The following is a 17,475-nucleotide window of genomic DNA, read 5'->3' as shown; positions in this document are numbered from 1 at the left end:
GCCCTCCAGCACGGCTGCACGACGTGATGTGTCATTTTGTGTAAATGTTAATGTTTGCTTCCATCCAAGTTCCAGGACTGCTGGGTTACGAAAAGTGACAGCAGTGTGGAGAGGATGCCAGTTCATGGCCAGGTGGCAGGCCCAGTGGATCCAGACAGAAGGACACGGGCATCTCCTAGAGAAGACGGCAAGCTGCCATCTGAACTGGAGTCCCGGCCGTGTTTTCTCACTCGTTTTAGATGAGGCGGCCGTGCTGTGAATGTATTTTGTGACGAGTGTCCTCGGGATAGCTGGCCTCGTCATGGCGTGTCACGCAGCGTTCATTACACACTTTTAGAGTGCAGGCCAGATGGAATGCGTGGCACCCTTGCCAGGATGGCCCTTCATGTTTTGGACTAAGTGCTGGAGAGCCTGGGCACCGACACAAGTGTGTCTTTGGTTTCAGTCCTGCCTGCTGGCACCGAGAGCGGACTTTTGAGATCAGGATTACATTTTTTTTTCCCCCTGAGTATTTTGGTTCAATTGCATCTTTAACAGAATAAGCAGAAGACCCCCAATTCACCCCCAAACCTCCCCAAACCTCCCCAAACCTCCCCAAACCTCAGAAACATCAAAGCAAAGTCCGGAGTGGAGGTGCAAAGGCAGGCAGAGGACCACCGGGAGAGGGTTAGCAAACCCTTAGTGATGGGGGCTCTGTTGCAGGTGGCGCTAGTGAGACGGTTTGTTTCGATTCAGAATTGTTTTTGACGTTTTCACTTTTATTTCAGTCAGGTCTCTGTGCTCTCTTCACACGCCTACCTTTGTGACCCTCGGGCTGTGACTTTGCCTGTCCTCAAAAACGGTTTTGCCTTGCGTTTCTTATCGCCCAGTCTTTTAGCTCACTTACAAATATTCCCAGAGAGACTCTCTCAAAATGCAGACCTTCAAAAGCTGATCCCAAAGTCACATGCCATTTAGTAGAGGATTTGTAAAAGTAGAGCAAATGTTAGTTATGCGCCATCTGTTGGAATGACCAATACAATACAATGCATATGCCTCTGTTATTATGAGAGTTGTAAAAACTGTGAGAATGCTTGTGATGTGCCATCTGTTGGAATGACAAATGGTTATATGTCTCTGTTCTGTGCTATTTAGTATGGGATGTATAAAAAGCAGTGCTAATGTTTGTGATGTGCCATCTGTTGGAATGACCAATACAATACAATACATATGTCTCTGTTATTATGAGAGTTGTAAAAAGCAGTGCTAATGTTTGTGATGCGCCATCCATTCGATAACAGAGACATAGCGAGAAGACACAAACAGAGGGATACACTGACATTTGCCCTTTTATTAAGATGGATACGTGGATTTCTGTTTGTCCTGCAGTTCCTCTCTGTTGGATGTATTCAGTGATCGCGTTTGCAGTGCAGTCACATGCCATTTGGTACAGGATTCATAAAAGCAGTGTTAATGTTTTTGATGCCATCTGTTGGAATGACAAATGCAATGCATTTGTCTCTGTTATACTGTATATCAATTATTTTGGGATTTATAAAAGAAGTGTTAATGCCTGTGAGGCACCGTCTGCTGGATAAACAGACACATAACAGTCAGACAGACACACCGGCATTTGGGCCTTTTTTAAGGCGGATCTTTTTATTAAGGTGGATGCATTTGATTTCCAGTCTCTGTGTATTAGAGAAGAGATGGAAGAATGAAAGGCTTTGCTAATCTATTATGTGAATTTCCCCTTGGGATTAATAAAGTATCTCTATCTATCTATCTATCTATATAATAGATAGATAGAGATTGATATGAAAGGCACTATATAATAGATAGATAGATAGAGATTGATATGAAATGCACTATATAATAGATAGATAGATAGATAGTGCCTTTCATATCAATCTCTATCTATTTATTATATAGTGCCTTTCCTATCTATCTATCTATCTATCTATCTATCTATCTATCTATCTATCTATCTATCTATCTATCTATCTATCTATCTATCTATCTATCTATCTATCTATCTATCTATCTATCTATCTATCTATCTATCTATCTATCTATCTATCTATCTATCTATCTATCTATCTATCTATCTATCTATCCTTGCGAGTTGTATGGTCCCAATAATCGACAATTCAAGATTCCCAAGCTGCAGTCTTCTTTCATGCTTACTACAGAATCGTTTCCTGCACTCTTTGTTTTAGAGTATCCTGTGATTACTTCATAATTTATTTGGTGGTCTCACAGTGCCAAGCAATCCCACTACCTTGCCAGCCCGCTCTGAATGACACTGAAGAATATCTGACGACCAAACGCATCATTTTTCTCAAATTAAAGGCCATCAAACTGAACTCGTCGCCCGGTGCCACCGGCGGTAAATGTCTTCATTGAAGAATCGAATGTTTCTGCTTCGGCTGGCGCTACAATTTTAATTTGGACGAGGCAGCGTGGCACTGCCTGGTCTGCCACCCGCCTGACTGAACGTGCGCGTTGAGACAGCCGGCTCCTTTTGGGCAGGATGGCGACGCCATGTGTGTGGAATGAAAGGACGAGTCTGCCGAGGCGTCCAGGGAAGACGGAGGGGCTCATCGGACGAGTTTTCATTAATTTTGTTCATAGAAATGGAGATGTAACAGTTGTTCACATTTTTTATTGATGACATTTTATTTATTTATAAATACTACGGTGCAACAAGCAAACACAGAGCTGCAGAAAAATCAGTCCAACCAAATCTCGTGCCATTTTCTAACCCACTTAATCCAGACTAGTGGTGCAGGGGGTCCTGGAGCCCATCCCAGCCAGCCAAGGGCACAAGGCAGGAGCAAACCGTGGACAGGACAGGACGGCAGGCCATCGTAGGGCCAACACACAGACACAGACACTCGGGCTGATTTAGCGTTGCCAGTCCACCTAACCTTCATGCCTTTGGACTGATCGTGAAAACCTCACACAGAGAACATGCAGGGAGGACCCGAGCCGTGAACCCTGGTCTACCACCACCTCTGTGCCACCAACACGTCAGCCAGTTGTTACTGGGGAAATAAACATCTGTTTAATTTGGATTGCATAAAATGAAATCAAACGACAACGGCCTTGGCTGGCTGTCTCACCGTAGAGCTCTGAGCCCCCAACGAGAGACTGACGGAGCTGAACGGTTTTAGTTTACATGGGGGGTGAAGAGCTGACACAACTGAAGGCGGTTATGAAGAGGACAGGCTGTGCCCCCCGTCTAGGACAGCTTGAAATCTCAGTAATCCACACAGACCTCAATACGAACATCTATTGGAATGCAGGTAGGAATAAAATGCATTGCAGTTGTCATTCCAACAGATGGCGCTTCACAAAGATTTGAAGGAACAAAATACATTACGACAAATGTTTGTGACGCGCCATCTGTTGGAATGACAACTGCAATGTATTTTATTCCCACAAATGTCTGTACGGTGCCATCTGTTGGAATGACGTGCAGATGTTTGTGAAGCACCACCAGTTGAAAAGACAGGAGCACAGCAACCGGACAGAGACACAGACTCTTGTCCTTTTATTAAGGCAGGTGAGCCGACTTCTGTCCATCCAGAATTTACTTATCCTGGATGTATTCAGCGTTAGCGGTGTGTCCGTCCGGGTGCCGTGTCTCTGTCACATGCCATTTGGTACAGGATTCATAAATGCAGTGCTAATGTTGGTGATGCTCTGTTGGAACGATAAATGCAATACATTTTATTACTAGTTATTGTTTGTGATGCACTCTCCGTTGTAAATACAAATGCAATGCATATGAATCTGTCACATGCCATTTGGTATGGGATTCATAAAAGCAGTGCTAATATTTGTGCCATCTGTTGGAATTGAAGTAACGCAGAAACCAGACAGATACGCAGACACATATTCATTTATTAAGGTGGGTTAGCACCTCCTGTTGCTTTGGAAAGGAAAATGCAAAACGTTTTATTATTCCAAAGGTTTGTGAGGCGCCATCTGTTGGAATGAAAGGGGCAGAGCAACCGGATGGACACACAGATTCTTGTCCCTGTATTAAGGCAGATGAGCTGATTTCTAAACTTGCCCTGGCTGGCTACCGCAGTGCCTTTCTGTGTCTGTGACCTGGCAAGGAAGGGGCATATCGCCCCTCCAGAGCGGACCTTCCTTACCCATGGCCACCTGGTCAGACAAAGGAGCGAGAGGGGTGCCGGTTGGTCCCTCACACCATGTGAACCCTTATTCTGGTTATTGGCCTCTGGGAAACCTGACTAACAGAGGTAGATTTTTCTGCGAATATCCCGATTTATTTGGCCTTGTAAACCCTTAACCAGGTTACTGCTAACCTCCTTTGTTTTTGAGAAAAGAATGTAACCCTAACACGTAAAAAGCATTGCAATTTGTGACTTGAAGAATCACATAATTATTAAATCGGATCTTTCTACTGCAAGATGTGCAAGTCAGAAGTGTAGAAAGTATAATGATACGAATAATAATAATAACAACTCCATTTATACTCCAAATGTGTCGCTTGTGTGATATACTGTATCTTGAAGCACAGTGGGATACACAATCCAACGTCACACTCGGGATTCCTTGCGGATTTTCTTTCCGGACTGGTCAGCTTTTGAGCAGCACCCTGCACGTGTGCGACTGACACGGGGGTCGTTTTTGGATTCTTCAGAATCTTTCGATTTCACGTTCACTGCCTGACGACACGCTCACTTCGTCATCGCTGCTCGTATCGCCGTCAAGAGCGAAAAACGTTTCTTACAAGACGCCATGTTGAGGCCGTTGCCTAGGTAACCCTCGGGCCTGTCACTTACACGAGGCACGCCTAGATTGTTTCCCGAGCAAAGGCGCGAGACGTGTCCAGACGGTTTGCCCCGGTGACGCTCAGGACTAACGCTAAGGAGGATGAGGATTTTGTAGTCCATGTATGTCTGTTGTGCTCTGTCGGCTTGTGAATGTTTTTGCCTCCCTTTTAATCCTGATGAGTAATGATGACCTCTGAGGCCACACCCCCTTACCGGGCAAAGCCTGGCAATTCAACGCAGCCGAACAAGAAAAACGAAACGGCCAGCGATGATAATAATACAAAAAAGACATCATCAAGATTTGGGTCAGCCACCCATATGTTGTTTTTGCCGGCCGCAAAAGTTAAAGTTTTTTTTAAGCACGATGTGCATAGAACAGAGTCCACAACAGAACTGATTATAATAGCCCAAGATGGAGGCTTTAAGTGGAAATGACATCATCAAAAGGGCCAGAACCAGAAGCGAAGTCCAGAAAGGGGCCGGCTTTGGAAGAGACGTCAGCAAAGGGGCCGGCTTCGGAAGTGACATCAGCAAAGGGGCCGGCTTCAGAAGTGATGTAATCAAAGGGGCCGGCTTCAGAAGTGATGTAATCAAAGGGGCCGGCTTCAGAAGTGATGTAATCAAAGGGGCCGACTTCAGAAGTGACATCAGCAAAGGGGCTGGCCTCAGAAGTGATGTAATCAAAGGGGACGACTCCGGAAGTGGCATCAGCAAAGGGGCCGGCTCCGGAAGTGATGTCAGCAAAGGGGCCGACTTCAGAAGTGACATCATCAAAGGGGCTGGCTCCGGAAGTGATATCTTCTGAGATGCCAAAACCTTGCAGGATTTCCCGGTAAATGTCTGTAGGGAACTGAGAAAGACAGTCTGCGCACTCCACCGCCCCCTGGTCAGATGTTTTATGACGATAACTCAGACCCTTTAGCTCCCTCCTACTCGCACGTGTGTGACAGGCCCAAATCAAAAATGATCTCTCTATTTAAAAAAAATAATCCTGGCAGGGAGACGAGGCGTGATCTTCTCAAAAGACATTTTGACGTCCCGCAAGACAAGGCAGGGAAACAAAAGGACAGCTGCTGTACAGGCCTTTAAATGATCGACACGCAGAACACGCAGCTCGCCAGCAGCAGCTGATCCGTCTGCTTCTCCTTAGCATGCGCTCAGATCCCCCCGCCTTCACAGCACGAGCGGGAGAGTCGTGAAGTGGCAGGAGTGTAACACGACTCCAGGAAGTGATCAAGACGTGATCATCTCGGAGAGACACTTTGACGACACGCAAGACAAGACATTACAACCCCTGAGAAGACCCTACTAACAATTTAAAACAAGACGACAGACATCTGTCCTCGCACTTGTTGGAATGCATTTGGCAGACTCTCCATGTGCTCCGAGCTCTTAAAACGACGACAAGCAGAACACGCAGCTCGCCAGCAGCAGCAGAAAGACAGCAGATGATCTGACGGCATCTCCTTAGCATGTGTTCAGCCGCCCCCTTCACACCGTGAGCAGCGATCTACGTCCCGCGAGAAAGAGATGTAACCACACCCAAAAATAAAGGACAAGTATTGTTTTTACAAAAGTTTTAAAGTAAAAGTGAAAATAATGCGCTGGCACCCTGCCCGGGGTTTGTTTCCTGCCTTGTGCCCTGTGTTGGCTGGGATTGGCTCCAGCAGACCCTCATGACCCTGTGTTAGGCTCTAGCTGGTTGGATGATGGATGGATGGATGAAAATAATGCATATGTAACAATTGCCATGAAAATGTATATCCGGTAAACCAAACCCAGGGGCCGGAGCCCCCTAGTCTGTAAAATGTCATTTCATCAGACTCCTGAGTGTCGATAACCTCTGTTAACGATATGCAGCTCAATACTTGAGCGAGAAAAAAAATTTACACAAAAAGTCCCAGGACCCTTGTGACGGTGCGGGTTTTGCTCCCATCCCTCTTTCAGGGGGCCTCGTAATGTAACCGGATGAGCTGGACAATGGGGACACCAAACAAAGCAAGGGGTTCAAGTGCAAAGTCTAGAAGTGCTTTTATTTTAAAACGGACAAAACCGAAATGTGTTCAAATAAATAGTGCAGCGCAATCAAAGTGTCATTAAATAAATAAATGAATAAATAATGCATTAAAAGAAAGTGAAAATGTGGAGGTTAAAATACCTGCCAGATGCTTCCCTCTTCAAACTGACGCCCCTCTGGCTTGTCCTTCATAGGCTTTGCAGCACGGAGAGACGCCTGTGTCCTCGCTGCCTGATCCATGGCGTTCTGCAGAGTGCGGCCGGACCCTGCTCCCACTCCCACCGCCGCCAATCCAGGCTCCACCCGGCGAGAAGACATCCCAGCGCCCGGGCTGTGATCCTCGTGACACCATCCCTGTCCATTATCCTCTGCACACTTAATGCGTCTTTCTATCCTCTTCCCTCTCTTCTCTCCTCCGAACTCGAACTCCTACTATAAATAATGGGGAAGTGGCACAGGTGTGCTGATTGGCAGCTTCCTGGCATCAGTTACGGCTATGGACGATTCCTTGCCTGTGCACTTAAGCAAGGAAACGCCCGCACCGCATTGCGTCCGAGAACGGCTCCGGCCACGCTACCACGCCCCCTCCATAATCCGCGAGTACGGCGACTATTTATTTAAAAACTTTACTCTGAGCCGCAGGGCCGCCACATCACAATCCTGTTTAACGACAGCCCGCGACCCAGTGGTTTAGAAACCCGGTTTTGGAGAGAGAGTGGCGTAGTCGGCAGGATCTGAGTCGGCTGCTGCTGGTGGCTCTTCAAATTGTGTCCCATGGTGCGTGTGAAGCAATTTCTTCATTTTGTTCTCCTTCTTCATCTTCTTGTCCTCTTCCTACTCCTCATTAAGGTAAACTGATTTTTTCGGGTGGTGAAAAAAAAAAGAATTTGCATTCTCGTATGAAACTCTCAGGATTCTATGACTGCCACAAGAAGCTTACAGCTGCCATTTTGTTTTTCTTATATGTCGGATATTGAAATACGAGACACTGAATTTGTCTTTCTTCTCCTGTCTCTTTAGCCCTCTTCACCGAGGTACCTCATGACATCACGGCGCAAACGGGAGAAGACGTTGAAATGGCCTGTTCGTTTATAGGCAGCGGCTCCCCCTCGTACTCCCTTGAGATCCAGTGGTGGTACATCAGAAACCATAAAGAGTGGACAGAAAAGCAGTCCTGGACCTCCAACCAGGTAGCGGAGTTTTTTTCTAAAGGGTTTTTATCAGGGGCTCCTAAACGTTTGTCAGCATGTCCATAACATGAGGAGCTCATCGGTGGAGGATTACCAGTTAGAATTTCTACACGTCTCTCTCTCCAGTCTCTGAGATTTACTTGTTGGGTTCCACAGCTCATACGTCGAGTCCGCTGCAGCGATTTCACGGATCAGATTTGAAATAATCGTAAAAACACAAGACGTGGCTGTTAAAGTTTGGGACTTGTTAGGGTTGAGCAGTCACTAGAAGTCTGAACTGCAGCATTTGATGTATTATGTGTGGAATGAACACGAGCGAGCGGCATAACAGAACAGACGAACGTGGCGGCAGATACCTTTAGAAACCGCCATTGTGTATCTGTGGTACTGCGGGTCCATGGGCTACGAAATCAGTGGGCAATTTTAAATAAACAAGTGCACCCCGGGAAGGTCCAGGCTCCAATCGGGTGTGGGTGTGCGTTTTCACTCCACTGGCTGGCATACACGTGGGGAGGGTTAGGGTTAGGCTTAGGGTTAGGGTTAGACTGACTAGACAGATCAGTCGGGCCCCTTGGTGATGCTGTGGAGGGAGTGGCCCCTCGCATCCGCACCCAGTTAGGCAACAGTGAATAAAGGAGCCTCTGCACGGGACAGAAGGGGAGGAGTCGGATCAGAAAAGGAGGTTAGAACTGGTGCACGAGTGAGGGGGTGGGGGGGCAGACAGAAGGAGAGTCCATTGAAAGGAGCGCATGGCCGACACCTGGGGGCTGCAGAAGGCTTCTCCAGCCAAGCGACCAAGGAACTGGAGTAACCTGCTAGTGATCTTGGGGGCTCAGAAGAAGAGCCCACTTGGAGCCATCAGGTGAGGATTAGGACAGTAGGGGACAGTAGGGACCCGGACCTGAGAAAGATGGATGGCTGTGCCTCTCATTTGGCCGTCTCAGACATCTGCTGCAAGGTCCCGTTTGTGGTTAGCAGAGGATTGCAATGGGGACCGAGTTTTAAGGACCGCTTTCCTGCATTGTGTCTTAACCTCATTTTATTGGATTAGTGGCTATCCCCTGAAGACACATTTCCGCTTTGTCGTTATGGGTTGTCGAGTGTAGACTGATGTAGTAGGGCAAGGGATGACTCTGGGTGAGACCAAGAAATAATTGGGGTGCCAACCGGGTGAAACCCTGTTTAACACGTTGCCACAGAAAGTGAAATAAATTGCTAACAAAGAGGATGGAACAATAAGGACTGGCAAGTTGTGCTGTATGAGCAGCTTTGAGGTGCCCATGTGACCTCGTAGCTCGTCAGATCTGAACCGAGATGCCATCTCTTCCATGTGACCTCGTAGCTCGTCAGATCTGAACCGAGATGCCATCTCTTCCATGTGACCTCGTAGCTCGTCAGATCTGAACTGAGATGCCATCTCTTGTTCACGTCCCTCTGTTATATCAGTTGGACTGGAAGGGGTGGGGCTTTTTTGGCTCTGTTGCCCTCGGGGGGCAGTTTCTCGCGACTGTCAGGGATGGTACCACATTGACCACGTCCCGGGGTGGTACCACATACCACAGGTGAGCCTGAAGGGGGTGGGGGGTCCTCTGATGTGCATATGTGACAAACACATTTATCAATAAAGAGTGCAAAAGTTGAAGGGGTCTGAATATTTTCTCAATCTGCCGGATCTTTACATGAAACGTTCCCCGCTACTTTCTGCCCACTTCTTAATTCGGCCCCCACGGTCTGGGGAGGGTCTCAGTTATTTTATGATTTGTGTTCAGATAGTTTCACTGCTCGCCGATTTTCAAGAAAAAAATTTGAGTGCAAAAAAATGTAGCTATGTGGGTTGGTGGGGTAGCTGTTGGTGTGGGGAGGTTCATTAAATGATTGTTCATTACAGTATGTGGGTTATTCTATTGTCTTTTTTCTTGCATAATAAAAAAAAAAATTGATCCCAAAAAAATTAAATGGCGATATAAATTCTTCACACTCCCCGCCGTTTTCCACAGTATTGCATTCCCGTTCCTCGTACGACTGACTGCTGACTTTGTTCTTTTTTTTTTTACTTTCATTACAGATAATTCCAGAAGAAGACATTTCAAGGGATGCGACCAAAATCAGCGTGAGTTCTCGACTCTTAAAGTGTCCTTGCATCTCATACTTGACTTTCTGAGCCGCCTTTCATTTCTGCTGTTCTCGGTTAAACTTTTCCATTCTGTGCAAAGTGACGTTTACTGGCGGTTTTCAAGTTGGATGTTTTCCAATTTGAAATTTTCTCTTCATGAAAGTGGTGTACGTGCATCTGCCAAGCGAAACTGGGTTCCAAAGTCCAACGTTTTCTATACATTTTAAAAAACATCCTGCCGGCACTGCCACTTGACATTGGAATTAACACTTCAAACTTACCGAATTCTTTCGTTTTTCTTCTTAAGCCAAGATGGCTGTCGAGAGTCGATCCACGTCTTGCGATTACTCACACATTGTAACATAGTTTATCCATCTCACTTTCAAACAAACAAAACACCAATATTATGAGATTCAGACATTTTAAAAGAAAGCCAGCTGTCTGTGAAAGTCTGGGACTTGCAGTTTTCCGCTAACCGGCCTCTCAGAAAGACCAAATCACAGTAAACGTGTCGTGTTGCTTGGTTGGTTAAGTTTTGATTGTCTTCTGTATTTGTATGAATAGAAAACGCATCCTTACCGGCGAGAAAAAACGCGCCAGGAATATGCGATAAAACGATCATTTCAAGATCCCCTTTTGTGGTCACGAATGTGCGTCGGAAACACGGCAGGCGTATTTTATTTTACCGAAACTGAAAGTGGACCCGTTCACCATGTTTTAGGCTTTTACCTCCCGGTGGTGCTTCATGAACCATTAACTCCACGTAAAACGCCAGCGCAGGTTGAGACAGGGCGGCACGGTGGCGCAGTGGGTAGAGCTGCTGCCTCGCAGTTAGGGTCCTCCCTGCGTGGAGTTTGCATGTCCTCCCCATGTCTGCGTGGGTTTCCTCCCACAGTCCAAAGACATGCAGGTCAGGTGCATTGGCGATCCTAAACCGTCCCTAGTGTGTGTGTGCCCTGCGGTGGGCTGGCATCCTGGCTGGGGTTTGCTTCCTGCCTTGTGCCCTGGGTTGGCTGGGATTGGATCCAGCAGACCCCCGTGACCCTGTAGTTAGGATATAGCAGGATGGATGGATGAAGGTAAAGACATTTTTTCAAATTTATTGAAAACGCTGAACTCTGGAGCTCAGTGTCGTGTGATAAATGTGCAAAAGAAAGTACCCCCTCCTGCAGTTGTAATGTTTTACAGTTCAGACGTAATCTGGTCTTTAGCAAGTCATACATGAGATAAATACAACCTCAGACAAACAATAATGTGTGACATATTTCAATTTTTAATTCTGTATTGTCATGTGTACAAGTACCATGTAGATTGAAATGCTTGCTTGGATGTGTCCCTGCAGACATAAACACACAATAAATAAATTAATATAAATAAGAAAATAAATCAAACCAGAATCCTAGGAATAAATCGAGACGGTGGCAGAAGTGAATGTGCAGGTGGCAGTGGAGGTGACACCAGGTTACTGATTGTTCAGGAGTCTGACTGCAGTTGGGTAGAAACTGTTCCTGAACCTGGAGGTGTGCGTCTGAATGGACTTTAGATAGGAGGAGGGTGAAAAGCGACAGTGCAGGGAGGCTGGGGTCCCGCCTGAGACGGTTCACTTTCCTGAGACGGCTTGTAGTGTGGATGTCATGGATCGCAGGGAGCTGTGTGCCCGCCTTCTGCTGTGCTGTGTTCACCACCCGCTGCAGAGCTCTGCAGTCCTGAACTGAGCAGTTGCTGTACCAGGATGTGATGCAGCCTGTCAGGACGGGTCCCTCGGTACACCCTGTAGAATCTGCACAGGGTTGTGGGGGACATCCGGGCCTTACTCAGTCTCCTGAGGAGGTAGAGGCGTTGTTGGGCTTTCTCGACTTTGCCGCAGTGTGACTTGACCATTTAAGGTCATCAGTGAAGGTGACTTCTTATAGCTTTAATATCTTGATTAGTTTTTGTCTGGTTAGATTAATAAATCCTTATTTATTAATCCATAAGGGTCATGTTTCTTATTGTTTTAAGCAAGAATTTAGAAACCGATCGCATTGATTTCTAATATCACGGGGTGTTCTGTTAGTATCAAGAGGTCAGCATTTTCTCATAAAAGAATGTAAGCCAGTCTCATATTCGGTGCATAAACTTAATTCCTTTCCTATCTAAATGAAGATCAAATCATGCAGAAGTAAAACATCATAGAGCTCTCTGCAGCATGATTAATACAAAATACAGTCATTGCTATTTTGTGAGTTAAATACTTATAATCGTTACAGTTGATACCGTTTTTTTTCTTCCTCGCACCCGAGGTTACATTTACATCATTTCAGAACCTGCTAAAGAGCAGACGTGTTTTTGACTTTCTCGCATACGAAGTGCAAGGAGAGTATTGGAGTCCTCCCAAAATTCCATTTCAAGATTTTGATGAATCTCAATGTTTTAGACCTCCTGGAATTGTGTGTGTGTGTGTGTGTGTGTGTGTGTGTGTGTGTGTGTGTAAACCCGATAACCTGAGGACGCTCTCACTTCGGTCAACCAAATTCTGCATACAAGTATTGGGTACAAACCGTAGATCTCTTATCAACTTTTGAGCCATTACCGTTAACCTGAAGTGCTACTTTACCTTTTATTCGTGCAGCTGCAGAGTCCGATTTATTCAACTTTACTTTTATAAGAATTCATTTGATTTGATTTGTTGTTGACGTACATCATATAAAACTAGAATCCTTGTGTGGTATAGCGGGTCCCCAGCTCCCGTTAAAGGCCAACTTTAAATAGATAATCACCGCGCTCGCGGCTCGGTGAGGGGGCATGGTGGCTGTGTGGCTGAAGCAGTTCTCCGGGCGATTTGCGGTGTGGGCTTTTCTCACCCAAGTGCGCAGGTGAGAGGCCGCCCGCATCCGTGATTGTTCCTGGGGCTGCTAATTTGCTACAGCTGCCACGCCCTCTTAATAAAACAGAAGCGCGAGTTGGCTGGAGGGAGAAAAAAGGAAGAAAGAAAAAGAAGGAAACGGAGGTTGCAGGAGTGCAGGAAGCAGTGTGGGTGAGCGAGCGAGTGAACGAGTGCAGGCTCGCAGGTAGGCAGCTGGAAGGAGAGCCCCAAGAACTCGGTGGGGACAGAAGGAAGCGGTCACTGCAGCCGAATGAGCAAGAAGCTGGAGTGACCAGGTGAACGACGACAGGCCGCGTAAGGCTATGAAGGCAGCGGGAGTCGGGAGGCTTTGGTGGTGGATTCCCCAGCGTGTGCGTCCTGGCCGTTGGGTGAAAGCCAAGCCTCGGTCTGGGATGAGTGCACAACTGAAGCCAGGGATCGGGAGGCCTTCAGACCAGAAGTCGAATGGAGAAAACGTCAGCTGCTGACCTCCACATGGATGGAGCAGGAGAGACGCCAGGCTTGATTTTAAAAAAAGATTGCTTCCAGTGCTATTTTAAGAAGACTTTTTTTCTATTTAGTGATTTTTACCTCCACGTTTTGATTCTATGGATAATTTATTGAATGACTTTGGACACTGCACTCTTTGATTTGAACACTTTGTTTCATTGACTGTTTTAATAAAAGCACTTTGCACTTTTTCGCCATCCCCTTGCTATGTTGTTGCCTCACTGCTAAGCTCATCGGTAACATTACCGACACTGACGGGTTCAAGGGCTCCCAGACAGAAGATGGGAGCATGGACTCGAAGCCGCATCGTCGCACCTTGTCTTGCAGTTTACTCCTCGAATATCCATCGCCATATATGAGTACACGAGAAAGTCGGTTGGGGGACCGCTCCCAGTTTTTTTGTTGTTATGTCCCGATACGTAAAAATCATGGTATTGTAAGAGGGGGCAATTTCTTTTTCACACAACTGTATACTGTGTTTGTGTGGAACTAACATTGACTTGAAAAAATACCAAACGTCTAGAAAATGTGCCCAACTGAGCAACGCAGGAGTCGCCACCCCACAGGCCTGCCTCTTGTAAATCTGAAACATTAGGAGAGCGAGCTTCCCTAACCCTAACCTGACAGGGAGCAGCTCACGTGAAAAGGCCTATAGTGCCATTGGGTAGCCATTACACTCCGCGGTGTTAGGATACGAGAGCTTCCTTCAAGGCCAAAAATGGGCGAGGACTCCAAAAACAAAGCTAAGGAGAAGGAAAGAATCCTAAATGGCCTGCCCAGCAGAGGCTCACCCGACTTCAGCTAAGCCCCTAAATCTACCTGCTGGCTTCAGTAGGTGCAGGCCTGAAACTTGTGAGCTGGCTGCTATGAAGGTTTAAGGTTTGAATTCAAGCAGTCGATCAAGAAGTGCCCTCCTGTTGCCACTCTGATCATTGTATTTTGCCGAGCCTTGCCTTTTTGAGTATAATTATGATTATCATTACTGTTGAATTATTATCTGTGTTGTAGCCTTTGACCCCCCAACCCTTCCTCCCATGCTTATGACAAACTGGTGCCCATGAAAACAAAACTAAAACTACAAACCTGATTTTTAAAATAAACAAAGAAATGAGAACGTTACGCGTAAAGAGATCCTCTGAAAAGCCGAGTGCAGAATTTGGAAGACCACCCGTAACAGGCTTGTGCAGGTCGTCAGGCGTTAAGACCAAATGTCGTAAAGACGAAAATAATTCAAAGTCGGGGCAATTTGAAAATCATGTAGGATCTTGGGTTACTGTGACGTCTCCTATGACCAACCATACTTGAACCACAGAAGGTGCCGAGCTCGGCTGTCAGTCTTGGCCGAAGTCCACTATTCCTCCAGATCTGCGTCGTCCGTGCTGTCCATCCTTATTTTATAAATGTATCCTTCACCTGGACAGCACCACACCACACAAGAAATCCCGTCTTGTGTATTTATCGGCCTCGATTAACTGCTGTGTGCCTAATGGACTTTCTTCGTTCTGCCAATGCTCAGTGCCCACTTGGTTCAGGTGTACGGGTATAAAATGCCTCCCGCTTGTGCGTTTTCTCCCAAACGTTGTAGTAATTCACCATCGTGTAGGATTTGACTTCTACAATCCCGACATGTTGTCGTTTTAGATTGCGAGAATAAAGAAGAGCATTGGGACAATCTGGTTGAGAAGAGGCCATTGAGCCCAGCAAAGCTCGTCGATCTGTCGCTGAGTTTGTTGAGTTTTGAAGGTCCCTGCAGTCCAACACACTTCTTGGTCGCTTATTCCAGGTGTCTGTGGACAAACTTCCTAATGTTTGTGTGAAATTGACCCTTAACAAGTTTCTAACTGTGTCCTCCGTGTTCGTTCTTGTTGAACTCGTTTTTGAACTCTTTCATGGCTAAATATTTTTCCAAAAAATCTAAATAGCACTCAAAGCACGTGTCACGTCACGCCACACATAAATCAACAGAAAATACTCGTCCGTGACAAATGTCACAGTTTTATGTTCCATGAGCCTCTGCGGTACGTCAACTCACATCCTCACTACATACCTGTTTGTCTCATCACACATAAGCTGAAATTCATTTTCTGGAAAACGACAACTTGAAGTGGCTGATAACCCAAAGTGTCCACCTGCACGCTGTGGTGTTTGATGGAGTCCAGTAGCCAAGTTTCCTCACACGGATCGACGGCAGGTCTGTGTCGTCCTCATAGGGTGTCCACTGCGATCAGCTGACGCTCGTACCCGACTTTCATTTTCGACCTCCAGATCACTTGCATCAAAATCGGAGTTCGATAAGCCAGCTATAATACACAAAAAATCTATATATATAATTCACTAAGGCAAGACGACCATGGAAAGCACGCCGGAAGGGGCGCACACAGGAAGGAGCCACGCCCACCAACCTTAAGACCATTGGATACGACGACAACTCGCAGAGCCACGCCCACCAACTCGGACATGACGACACAGAAAAACCGGCGTCATTTATATTCGTCTGTCGTAGAGGCAACATGCAGCTCCGACCCACGCTGACTGTTCATAGAGGCATGTTTCTCGCGGAGGTGAATCGCCATATGCAGCGTGTGAAACGGTTTGCGAGGGGTATCCCATGGGATCCTTAAAACGTTCCTTTACAACTGAGGTTAGAACACAATGAAGTAAGCAGTCTTTAAAAAACGAGTTTTCGGTTACGACGCACGACCACGTGCACCATAGCAAACTGTTTTACAAGCTACATACAGCAATTCGCATCCGCGACAAACGTGCGTCTTCTTAGATGCTCCTGCACTTTGTACACACCGCCCTCCCATCTCGCTACCACCGTGGTCGGGTGTCTTGGTGGATTATACATAGAAAGGCAGCCAAAACCGCACAGCAATGAAACATCTACGTGAGTCACAGGTGCATCTGGATTGTGTAAAGACGACAACGACTCGAGTGACGAGTTAGAGGTGGGCACATGAGCGGGCAGTGCATACTGGATGAGAAATCAGCAGACTGGCATGACGGAGGGAGCGAGTGGACGTCCTTCTCCTCTCCTGCCGTTCCACCCTCCACGCCTGAGCGCCGCACGGACGATTGTGTGTTGGTTCGTTCTGTGCATTGTTACAATGTTGCTTTTCTGGCTGATTTATTACATTACTGATTTTTCAAATGTTAGTTTTCTCCCTGTGCTTAAAAATTATTAAAAAACCGGCCTGATTATGCGACGTATGGTACGCCGTGGGTTGGCTAGTAAATAAATACAGTCGTATGAAAAAGTCTGGGAACCCTCGTAATTCTTTGGATTTTTGTGTATCGTTGGCTGAACTTCCTTTTAATATCCGACATGCCTTATGGACACAGTAGGATTTCAGCAGTGACATTAAGTTTATTGGATTAACAGAAAATATGCATCATAACAAAATTAGACAGGTGCATAAATGTGGGACCCCAACAGAGATATGACATCAACACTTAGCTGAGCCTCCTTTTGCTCCTTTGAGCCTCCAGACGCTGTCCTCCTGTAGCCTGTGATGAGGGTCTGGACTCTGATGTTGGTATTTCTGACCATTCTTCATACAAAATCTCTCCAGTTCAGTTCAATTTGATGGACAGCCTGCTTCAAATCATCCCATAGATTGTCGATGATATTCAAGTCAGGGGACTGTGACGGCCATTCCAGAACATTGTACTTCTCCCTCTGCATGAATGCCTTTGTGTTTTGGCTCATTGTCTTGTTGGAATATCCAACCCCTGCGTAACTTCAACTTTGTGACTGATGCTTGAACATTATCCTGAAGAATTTGTTGATATTGGGTTGAATTCATCCGACCCTCGACTTTAACAAGGGCCCCAGTCCCTGAACTGGCCACACAGCCCCACAGCATGATGGGACCTCCACCACATTTGACAGGAGGTAGCAGGTGTTTTTCTTCTGCCATCCAAAGTGCTTTTTGTTCTCACCAAATAACTCCATTTCTGTCTCATCAGTCCAAAGCACTTTGTTCCAACATGAATCTGGTTTGTCT

At 46.4% G+C, this 17,475-nt stretch overlaps 1 protein-coding gene across 2 annotated transcripts in view; it reads left to right on the top strand.

The window, feature by feature from the left end:
- The window catches only part of vstm2l (V-set and transmembrane domain containing 2 like), a 68,881-nt gene that overhangs the window by 29,865 nt on the left and 21,541 nt on the right, over positions 1-17,475 (top strand). For both annotated transcript variants that reach the window (XM_039767353.1, XM_039767352.1), the window contains exons 2-3: positions 7,828-7,997; positions 10,063-10,107. In XM_039767353.1, the coding sequence (XP_039623287.1) occupies positions 7,828-7,997; positions 10,063-10,107 (215 nt within the window). The remainder of the gene's footprint in view (positions 1-7,827; positions 7,998-10,062; positions 10,108-17,475) is intronic.

This window comes from Polypterus senegalus, chromosome 10 (assembly GCF_016835505.1).
Source record: "Polypterus senegalus isolate Bchr_013 chromosome 10, ASM1683550v1, whole genome shotgun sequence".
Lineage (NCBI taxonomy): Eukaryota > Metazoa > Chordata > Cladistia > Polypteriformes > Polypteridae > Polypterus > Polypterus senegalus.
This window is presented reverse-complemented; position numbering and strand designations above follow the sequence as displayed.